The sequence below is a fragment of the Denticeps clupeoides genome, chromosome 10 (assembly GCF_900700375.1).
Source record: "Denticeps clupeoides chromosome 10, fDenClu1.1, whole genome shotgun sequence".
NCBI lineage: Eukaryota > Metazoa > Chordata > Actinopteri > Clupeiformes > Denticipitidae > Denticeps > Denticeps clupeoides.
In genome coordinates, this window is record NC_041716.1 from 1,330,395 (window position 1) to 1,341,265 (window position 10,871).

The 10,871-nt window shown below is 50.0% G+C and overlaps 1 protein-coding gene across 6 annotated transcripts; it reads left to right on the forward strand.

Annotated features, from left to right (window-relative positions):
• The first annotated feature begins 1,957 nt into the window (after nucleotides 1–1,957).
• lima1a (LIM domain and actin binding 1a) lies at nucleotides 1,958–10,848 on the forward strand. Of its 6 annotated transcripts, none has more exons than XM_028994143.1 (11): nucleotides 1,958–2,045; nucleotides 3,395–3,533; nucleotides 3,954–3,999; nucleotides 5,623–5,928; nucleotides 8,254–8,320; nucleotides 8,452–8,540; nucleotides 8,637–8,699; nucleotides 8,782–8,833; nucleotides 9,293–9,354; nucleotides 9,423–9,556; nucleotides 9,641–10,848. In XM_028994143.1, exons 2-11 carry the CDS (start codon nucleotides 3,421–3,423, stop codon nucleotides 10,512–10,514), a joined length of 1,806 nt encoding a protein of 601 aa, XP_028849976.1. In that variant the 5' UTR covers nucleotides 1,958–2,045; nucleotides 3,395–3,420; the 3' UTR covers nucleotides 10,515–10,848. The 6 variants fall into 6 exon arrangements, with proteins under 6 accessions (XP_028849976.1, XP_028849977.1, XP_028849979.1 ...); XM_028994144.1 differs by having other exon boundaries at nucleotides 9,296–9,354; XM_028994146.1 differs by lacking the exons at nucleotides 1,958–2,045; nucleotides 3,395–3,533; nucleotides 3,954–3,999 and adding an exon at nucleotides 4,242–4,344.
• Nucleotides 10,849–10,871: the final 23 nt, after the last annotated feature.

Below are 10,871 nucleotides of genomic sequence, written 5' to 3' on the forward strand. Positions count from 1 at the left end.
GTTTATTGATGACCATTGATGACTAGAAGTTGCTCATTGGCTGATTTGAAGATGACGACGCGGTGATGAAGACTCCTGTCGGGGGCGTGGGACGAGCGTGGAAAGTTCACGACGCCCCGAGTGGACGCTGAATTGCTGTTATTTTGATCATTATCGTTTTAAAGCGACTCCATCTCGCCGCTTTTCACGCAGGAACCGGTGAGACGCGAATGAATCGCTCCGCGTCTCTCACGACCTGTATGTTCGGAGCGCTGGTCGTGGGGGAAACTCGAGCCTCACCTGGTCCTCAGGTACACACTCACAAATTAACCTGGTGAGTGTGTTGTTGGTGTGTTGTGTGTTAGTGTAGTTTGTGTGTTGGTGATGTGTGGTTTATGTGTGTTTGTGTGCTGGTGTTGTGAGTGTATTGTGTGGTGTGTATGTCGTGTGGTTTATGTGTGTTTGTGTGATTGGTATTGTGTGGTGTGTGTTTACATCTACATTTACAGCGTTTACCAGACGCCCTAATCCAGAGCGACTTATAGGCGAGTGTGTTACCCTCTAGGCTACTACTACCCTGTGTTGGTGGTGTGTGGTTTGTGTGGTTTGTATGTTGTGTGATTTATGTGTGTTTGTGTGATTTTGTTTTGTTTGGTGTGGAGTCTGTGTGTATGCTGGTGTGGTGCGTGGAGTCTGTGTGTGGTGTGTGTGTGTGTGTGTGTGTGGTGTAGTTCGTGTGATTTGTTTGGTGTGTAGTCTGTGTGGTGTGTGTGTCTGTGTGTAAACAGCTGATAAGGTGACCGCAGTGTCCAGGCAAATGTTTGAACCATTTTTCTGTGTCAATCTATCTCCTGTTTGGGGCAAATATTTGTCCAGGACGAGCGTCCCTGTTGGGCTCAGTCCAGGGTCCTCAGGGTCCTGGGTGGGATGGAGACTGGTGGTTCCGGTCTCACTGGCCTATGAACTAGGAGACCACAGAGTCCCGGGTTCAAACCCCACTTACTACCATCGTGTCCCTGAGCAGGACCCTGTACCCTGAGTTTCCCCAGGGAGACTGTCCCCGTAACTACTAAGTTTCCCTGGATAAGTAAATGCTGTAAATAATCAGCATGCAGTTCTGGACTTGTTCTTGGACAGGGTTTTTTGTCTCGTTAGACAGGATGTTGTTGGGAAAGTGGAGCTCTGTCCTCCTCTGTGTGTGTGTGTGTGTGTGTGTGTGTGTGTGTGTGTGTGTTTCAGCAGGAAATGGCCACCGACCACCCCCTCCTTGCCCTTTCTCCCTCCCTTCTCTCCGTCGGCTCGGGTTACATTATCATTGACCTTTTTCTGTGTCCTGTGTCCCAGGGACGAGCCTCAGTGTGGGGGTGACGTCTACATTTATATACAGTTATTAAATGGATCTGCTTTTTTATTAGTAGTTTTCCTAGTCTGGACAATTTTACGTAATCTGATCTCTCACGCATCCATGCTGCCCCCCCCTCACGTTAAGATCAGGTCTGAAATTTCCTGATCGGGATTAAGCTGTCTGGTGAGGTCATCTTCACGGGAAAAGATGAGTCTCCCGCGAACGTCCACAGGTTCTGGGATGAAGATGATCGTGTTCGGGCATGAGAAGGTCTGGCCAATCCAGGTTCACTCTGGATATCGAGTTCACCGTTACCCTCGTTTGAAGACGTTCCCAGGTTCCTCGGAATCGTACCTGAAGTTGTTGAGGGATGATATTCCGAGGAAACGACATTCCGAGGCCACTCGGTGCTCTGGGGAATATTCCTCCTCCGTTCCAGGAAATGTGTGGGAATCGCCGCATTGACTCAGTGCTGATTTACGTATATTATTTATTTATTTAAAATGGGCGTTGGCCATACCAGACAGGTGCCCCGGGGGGGGGGGTCTACGATTTCATTGGCTTAGAGTCGCCTTGTGGCCCCACCCCTTCACTGCCCCCGCTTGCCTCCTTCCACTCAAATACCTGCGTACGTACAGCAGGGGTTTAAACACACACACACACACACACACACACACACACACACACACACACAGGAGGACCGAGGAGTCGAGGATCTCAGGTAGGTCCCGTTTCTTTATTCTTCATGAAAGCATCTTCTCAAGCCGGCATTAAATCCCACTGGTTCTTCCTCGGGGGAACGGGAGTTTAGAGCAGCGTTCCTCTGCTTCAGCGATGTAGGGACACGCCTCTCTTGTATCGGTGCTTTTCCACCAGCAAGACAAGACTGGATGTCCAGTAAAGTGGACGCGTCTTTCAACGGGACCGTGGCGCTGTCAGCGCCTCCGTTCCCTGCTGAAAAGTTTCACTTTTCCAACATTCCCAGAACGCAGAAAGAGACCAGACGAGACTTGCGTCAAGGCGTGATGGTCGCAGTCTGGCTGAGTCAGGCCTGATGTCAGTCTGGGGGACTGTCAGTCCCCGGCCAGAACACAATTATTCAGGATCAGGGGCCGCTGGTCTACTTCCTGTTGGAACTCTGCTTCTGCTCTAAATAATAGGGCGGTAGTAGCCTAGCGGGTAACACACTCGCCTGTGAACCAGAAGACCCAGGTTCAAATCCCACTTACTACCATCGTGTCCCTGAGCAAGACACTTAACCCTGAGTGTCTCCAGGGGGGGACTGTCCCTTTACCTACTGATTGTAAGTCGCTCTGGATAAGGACGTCTGATAAATGCCATAAATGTAAATGTAGTGTTAGAAAAGAAAGACATTATTTTTATTGATGTTATTACGTGGCCTATCCTGTCCCCCCTGTATCCTGACCCCCCCCCCTTCTCCGTCTTGGCCCCTCGGTGGTGGAATGAACTTCCCCTGGAGGTCAGAACAGCTCTTTAGACCTTCCTCTTTAGAGAATATTTAGATGAACTTGTAACCTTCTTCTAGTCTTATTTACGTATAGAAACTAGAACAGAGTGAATAAAAAGGTTGTATTCATAGTTGGGGGTCCTAGTGAACCAGAATTGATCTCTTCATCCATGGTGACATGGAAGCATGTTGTAAGTCACTCTGGATAAGGGCGTCTGCTAAATGCCGTAAAAGTAAATGGTAAATTCATGCTCCTCCTCCTCTGGTCCTTGTTCGGTGCAAATTTCCCAAAGAGAACACTATTTTAAAAATATATAATAATAATAATTACAATAATTTAACCAATAATTGGATGAAGCCACGCGTTCTTCTGTACTGTTTTTGAATTCCCGGCCTCCTGGCGCATCATGGACAGGAAGTGATTCACCGGTCCAGGTCCAGACAGGACGAGACTGTGGCGAAGTTCTCATCGCAAGTCATCCTGAAGAAATGTAGACGAGCTGAAACTCGCAGAGCGGCGGGTCTCACCGTCTTTATTTGAAGATGACGCGGGTCCGTTACTCTGTTACGTAGGAACCTTCTCCATGTTTGTGTCCCACCAGGTTTTCCCCATTCTGACCGCACAGCTATGGCCACGGCTTCGTTCCAGAGACGGCAGTGGGCGTCCAATTCCCTGCGCGTCACCGCCAAAGAGCTGTCCATAGTGAACAAGAACACGGCCATCGCCGAGCGCTTCTCCAAGTGAGTCTGGAACGTTGTGTAGATGCTTTACAAGATACGTGTAACAGCGCACACAGATAACAAATATTCCTGCATCTGCGAGTGTGACGCATGCTCCTGGACACCAGGATTATATGGCTGGAGCGCTGTACTGGTTACTCGTCTGGGAATCCCTCACTTGCTCACACTTTCCCTAAAAAAAAAAAAAAAAAAAAAAAAGTAGTTTGTCTCCAAATTGGAACAATTGATCAATAGCTCATCATCCAAGCAAAATATTTCATTCTCCAAGTTCTCATCCAGGTGCTTTTTTTTTTTTTTTTTTGGTCCTGTTTGTGACATCTTCCACCACCAGGTGTCACTATGACGTCGCTGCTCTGATTCATCTCCATCATTGTCTCATTTGTAAACCCAGAACTCCCACTGTGCTCTGTTCCCTCACAGGTACCAGAAAGCTGCGGAGGAGGTGGAGTCGGAGAGGCGGAGCGCTGTAAGTTTTTCTCAGTCATACATGGTTAAATTAACCGCCCGGGACAACTTGAACAAGATCTGGATTCTAGCGTGAAGGACCTTGTCCTGCAATGCGTTCATTATGACTTTATTATATCTGCCCATGTTTTTGGTTTAGACACACAGAGACCTTCCCTGCACATGTCCAGCCTCCCTGATCCTTATTTAGACGGTTTAATCTGCGGATAATGACCCCGCCCATCGTGTTGCGTCTCGTGTGCATCCGGGTACAGAGGGCTAATAAGGTGTAGTAAGTGGAGCGTGTCTCCTCGCGCTCGGTGGACAGAGGTACGGGACCAGGCTGATGTGGAGATATATTGTTTAGGTACGTGAGCGGTCAGTGTAGTTTAAAAATCTCAGACTTTTGAGAGATTAGTCACTCTGTTGTTGTTGTTGTGGAAGTCACTCTATGACCCATGTGACCCCCTCTCCCCTGGGGGTCAGGGGTCGGTGGCCCTTCACAAAATATCAGCAAAATATCATGACCTGACCGTTCAGACCAGATCATGAGGTTCGTGCTACACTCCTTGTCTGCAATAACCGAACGCATCTCGTTACATAAAAAAAGAACATGAATATTATACCGTTTTATTGGAGTATAGTATACTGCTTTATTTTGTTATACCGTTTTATTGGAGTATACTGCTTTATTTAATTATAGAGTTTTATTAGAGTATAGTATACGGCAGATTTTATTATACGGTTTTATTGTTCACAGATCAATTTTTATACATAGAATGTAGGCAAAAAGTGTTGAACAGTTGAAGCAAGTAGAGAATCAGATTTAAGTTCATTTTCCATTTCATTAAAATATACATCATTAAAATGAAAATTGATACCATTTTTCAGCCACATTGCCCTTCTATCATAATCAGAATATCTGTATTGTCAATGAAAGTACAATGAAAATAGGTTCTACTGAATGAGTTTTTATGCTTTATGTACATTCTGTTATTAAAGAAATGACATTTAAAAGCCAAATGGCTGCTGTATTCTTTATATCGGAGTCGTCTTTATTACAGGATTTATCTCCCTGTTCCTCTAAGCAGTTTAAAGAACTTATCCCTCCGGGGGCGGGAGTATTGCAGAATTAACGTCTGGTTGACCTCTGACCTCTCTCGATTCACTTTACCCTTTTAAACAGACTTTCTCTTTCACTGCGCCTTCCTCCACCCTGTCATGCGTCCTCCTCCTCTTCTCTGGCTGCGGGGGGCGGGCTCGCCGCTTCGTGCTCGACTTTCCTGACGGAGCGGCGGGACGCCGCAGATCTCCAGGTTTCTGTCTCGGATTTCTGTTTAGACCCTGGAGCCTGACCTCCTGCGTTCCACTCGCTTCACCTCCAGTTCCAGGATGGAGGAGGGACGTTCATGAGCTTTCTTCCCTGCCGCTTTCCTCTCGTTTCCATCACTATTCGAGTGCTGTTACCGCTCCAGGCGGAATTCATCGTTCTCCATGGGCTTTTAACGTCATCCGTAGAAGTTGATGATGCCGTATGATGCCTGTTGGCAGTGTCTGTTAATAACATGCACGATTGTATTATGCTGATGGTTGAAATCTAATATTTCAGATGTTCCAATAAACGTCCACATTTTGATTTTGTCAGGAGAGCGGCTCTTTGGGTCCACGCTGCGGGAACCTGAATGACCTGAAGAGGCGCTGGGAGCAGCCGATGGCCGCGCCCGTTAGCCCGAGCCGCGAACTCGCGCCGGAGCGCAGCCCCCGGGCCGGGCCGGAGAGGCTGGCGGCGGCCGGAGCTGAGTCGGAGTGCTGCCACAGTCCGGACGGGTGCGGGATGGATGCGACGCAGCAGGAGGCCGTGGCCCCGCCCGCCGGGACCCCCGAGACCCCCAACGTGCCCCTGAACAGCCTGAAGATGATGTTCGAGAGGGGAGACAACGTGCAGAACCGAGTGAGTGAGTTCCCGGTGCTTTCTGAGCGGGTCACCATCCTTATATAAACCATGGCATGGTGATGTTCTTCTGATCCAGCGAGTTGAAGCGTCGGTGCTACGCTGAAGTGCCTTTTTTTTTTTTTTTTTTCTCCTTTCTAAGTTACAATAAAATCACATCTTCTGTGCTTCTGAAGTGTAAATTTCCCTCCGATTAATGAGTGATGGGATTTTTACAGTAATATCTACAATCCAGTGTCATGTTTACTGGAACCAGACCATAAATCCACAAGATTACTCAACCAGGTCATTTTATCTTTAAAAAAAATTCCGTAAATGAAACTGAGATTATAATCTGCTACTGTTGTGAGGATATTGGCTTTGGTTTTTATATAGAACAATACGCATATTGAAATGACTAGTTTGAAAATGGAAGTTTTAGATGTCCACATGGCCGTTGTTGTGGACCTTTTTAGTGATCTGGAGAGTAATGCTGGGTGATGCCGTACTGGGGTCACATGTCCTGGGAATTAAACCCCCTGTGTGAACCTGGACGTCTGTTAGGATCTTTTTTTTTTTTTTTTTTTTATAAATTCCCTTCTTATTTATTTGTTCTTTCCTGCTTTTTGAAGGGTTTGTGTGACTCTGCAGAGGGTTGGTGCTGCTCCTGGTTTGAAATTGGTCAGTTTAATTTGTGTAACTAACACTGCGTCAGCTGAGCGTGAGGAAGCGATGAAGGAGACGCTGTGTTTTCAGAAGCCACCCTGAGGTGGTGTGATGCCCACTCACATGACCTCGTCCCCCCCTGTTCTGTAGGAAGTGGTCATGAGCTCCTCCGAGAGGAAGACCTGCAACTACAGACAGCAACTTTGCTGCATTTTGACTGACTGGGGTGCCCCCACATCGGAGTAGCTTTTGGGGGATTACTTTAAGACCCCCAGTCTGCTCGGCTGGGCTGTTTACTTCCATGGCATCACTCCTGTCTGGAGAAGCCAACCGGCTGCTTATCCAGGCCAGACAGGAAGAGGACACCATCATCATCCTCCTGACCCTCAGTCTGAGCTCAGTCTGAAAACCATGAACCAACATGTGCAGCGCCAGCGTCTGGAACCCGAGCCTGTAGATTTTAGTGTGGAGTGAGCGGGAGATGATCTGGTCGATCTTCAAAATAAAACTCCCTGCAGAGGGTCAGTAAGTTCACGCCGGCTGCAGCGCCGAAACCTGATTGGATCGTACCTTGTGCTGTTTGTGCTGCCCGGGCCAGACAGTGTTGTCTAGCTGAGGCGGGGCATCTTATTAGGAGATTAGCGGCATGGGGAGCAACTCTGTGGGGCGGGGCAGGGTGGGAGGGGCCAGACGTCTGGACCGCTGCAGATGAACAGAAGCAGAGCAAAAAAACAATAAATTAAAAAACGATTAATGAATAGTGGGATTTTTACAGTAATACACAAGATTACTCAACCAGGTCATTTTATTTTTAAAAAATTACGCAAATGTTAGAATTTATTATTATTTTTATTATTATTATTATTTTTTTTTTTTACAAAAGGCAGGCGCACATGGCAGATGCTAATTAGCAGTGGTTTAGGCCCCGCCCACACTCTAAAACTAAAAAACCTCCATCTGATCTGGCCTTGCGTCCACATGGAGACGGTGTTTCAGGGACCTAGAACGGTTGTTTTATAAGTGAGACTGAAGTGATTGTCATTGTGATGCACAGCACACGGTGACACAACGAAATGTGTCCTCTGTATTTAACCATTACCCTTGGTGAGCAGTGGGCAGCCATGACAGGCGCCCGGGGAGCAGCGTGTGGGGACGGTGCTTTGCTCAGTGGCACCTTGGCGGATCGGGATTCGAACCAGCGACCTTCTGATTACGGGGCCGCTTCCTTAACCGCTAGGCCACCGCTGCCCCCGAGTTCCAGAGTGAATTTCTGTTTTGTGGAAAAACCTGTGTAATCGTCTCTACGGCGCACATTACTAATGAAGAGGCTGGAGAACAACAACGTCGAACAAGGAGAGCTGGGAGTTACAGCGCCACCTACGGGCGTGGAGGGGGGTTAAAAATGGCATCCGGGACATTCCCCGCGTCTCCCTGTGGATGGTAACATTTCAGATAACGCTCCCGTGTGGACGCAGGTGTTTTTAGAAACCAAAAACCCGTTTTAGAGAAGAGCGTCCATGTGTGGACAGGGTCTTAGTCATGTGACCGCCTAACTGTGCATCTAGCCAATCAGAGCGCAGGGAGCATCGGTGAAACAGGGTGCACTTCAAAGCCAGATGGACTGTGTAGAAATGACCAGGCCGCACCCAAACTGAACCTTCTCCCCCCGCGTCTGTGCAGGTGCCTCTGAGGATGGGAGCGAGCCGCAGCGTGCCGGAGAACATGGCGCTCCAGCTGGGCGAGCGAGGTACGCGTCCTCCACCCCTCACTCCCCTGTCCCCGTTTGGTGTCTCTTTCTGTGTGTAACAGCAGCAGCTCCGAGTGGGCCGCGACCCCTGACCTTCCTCCCCTTTCACGTTGCTCTGTGTCCATTCTCAGACAGAGGCGTGGACACCATACCGCTGCGGGACAGGATGGCCCTCTACCAGGCGGCCGTGTCCAAACGGGACGTCAACGTTTCTCCTGCTGTAAGTGTTACGCTCGCAGACCCTTTTTTTTTTTTTTTTTTTTTTTATAAGCATCAGAAACACCGAACTGCAGCGCTGCTCTCCTCTGTCCTGCAGAACGACGGCGTGGACGTGGATCACGGGAGTTCCGGCGTCAGACAGAAGGAGAACGTGGAGACGGTGCGCCGCCACCGCGCTGACCTCAGTCCGCTTCGCCGGTGCTTTGTTCGTCCGCTCACTCTTGTCTTCCTCTGTCTGACAGGCTTCGTTCTCCGAGCCCAGCAGCAGGAAAGGCTCAGCGACTGACAGCAACGGTAAAAATCCACCCGTCATGTTGAGCAGGTTCCCCTTGCGTCTGTTGAACAACCCTGATGTGTTGAAACATGGACTCCTCCTGCTGTGGCCTCTGGTAACCAGCAGATCAGCTGAGATCAGATCCCACTAAAATCGCCATTAAAAAGTAGTGCCGGTAGAGACTGTGGCGACCTGAGTACAGCGCCGCTCCGGGTAGGAATTCGGCCTCGTCCACACGGACCTTTAAAACGAACGCTCTCTGGAGTCCAGACGCATTTTTTATGCACTTTGTAGCTGTAGCCCTTTTCAGTGTCGCTCATCCTTGCACGTTCCCTTCCAGCAGATCAACTTGAATAGTATCTCCCACAGTCAGAAAATCAACCCCCTTCACTTCACCGGTCATGATGTTATGGCTGATCTTTGTGTCTGTGCTGCCCTCTGGCGTATAAACTGACGGCGACTGTGTTGTGTCACCCCAGCAGGCTCCTGCAGCACCGTACCGCCGTCCCCCCACGATTCGGCGCAGGCCAAGCCCTCCCGAGTAAGTTAACACACACACACACACACAATCGAGGCGACCGCGTGGTACTAAACGTGTGGTATTCCCAGACGTTCCGGCCGGCCGTGCGGGAGAGCTGCGTGGTCTGTTTAAAGACGGTGTACCCCCTCGAGCGCCTGGTGGCCGACCAGCAGGTCTACCACAGCGCCTGCTTCCGCTGCGCCCACTGCAACACCAGGCTGAGGTGAGCAGAGACCAGAGAAGGTCGCGCGTTGGGGTGAAAATAATAATTTAAAAATGGTGTCCTCTGTGTCCCTCTGCTGGACAGCCTGGGGAACTACGCCTCCCTGCACAACCACATCTACTGCAAGCCACATTTCTGCCAGCTGTTCAAAGCCAAGGGCAACTACGACGAGGGCTTCGGCTACCGGCCTCACAAGGAGCAGTGGGAGGCTCGGGCGGAGTCCAGGCCGGCCGTCCCGGCAGACGGACGTCCCGGCCCGACTGTGGAGGAGTCGCACATCGGCAAGGTGAACGAGCTGATGGCCACGCTGGAGACGCGGGCGCGCTCCTGCTCCCCGGAGAAGCCGGCCGGCGTCGGGGCGGAGCGGCCGGTGGAGACGGGCCGGCTGAAGATCTCTTGGCCACCGCGGACGGAAGCCCCCGATGGAGCCACGTCACCGGTCGGCAGCGGACAGGCCTCCACGTCCGACTGTAGCCCGACGGTCCGGCCCGTTCGGGCCAAGTGGCCCCCGGACAGCGACTCCCTGCCTCCCGCCCAAAGTCCGGAACAGAGCGACTTGTTCGGTCTCAGGAGGAGCTCCTCCCTCAAAGAGCGCAGCCGACCGGACGCCCTCACCCCCGTCCCCACCTTCAAACCTGAGACTCCACAGGATCAGAGAGTCCCTGACTCCTCCTCCGAGGCTGAAGAACCTCAGGAGGAAGAGCATGCTGATGATAATGATGAGGAGGAGCTGCCCACCCTGAAATACCAGTCCACCTCACTGGACCACTCTCCTCCCGCCTCCCCCTCGCTGGAGTCCAGTCAGAACCGGACCTCTCAGGACGTGGGCTTCTGGGATGGCGAGGAGGAGTCAGTGGAGGACACCATGGAAGACGTGATCAAGAGGAACCGCAACTATGAGGAGGAGGATGATGATGATGATGATGATGATGATGATGATGAGGAACAAGATGACTGAGGATCTCACCTCAGAAAACAATAAAAATCAGGAAATGGAACCCCCGTCATTAAATCACTTTTATTCCAGTAAGGAGGGACAGTTTCTCTCTATGCACCTGCTTGTAGGACATTTTATTAATTTCACACTAATTATTATAAATTTTATCATGTTTTAGCAATTTTATGGTTCTGTGTCGTGCATGTAGTCGGGTTCCTTTTCTCACCGTGTGTTTTCCACCACACCGTGTTCAGAATAGGACTTTCTTTCTGCTTTATTTGCACATTTGCATGTCTTATTGTAGTTTTTTTTTACCAAGAGATTGACATTATTACCAATAAATAATCATTATCCAGGTGCGCCTGTGTGTGATACGTT

Bases quoted from the DNA above. Each gene is read 5' to 3' on its own strand.
- lima1a (XM_028994143.1), top strand. From the start codon at position 3,421: ATGGCCACGGCTTCGTTCCAGAGACGGCAGTGGGCGTCCAATTCCCTG. The intron at 8,541-8,636 runs GTAAGTGTTACG...TCTGTCCTGCAG, and splicing joins ACGTCAACGTTTCTCCTGCT to AACGACGGCGTGGACGTGGA. The intron at 8,700-8,781 runs GTGCGCCGCCAC...TCTGTCTGACAG, and splicing joins AGAAGGAGAACGTGGAGACG to GCTTCGTTCTCCGAGCCCAG.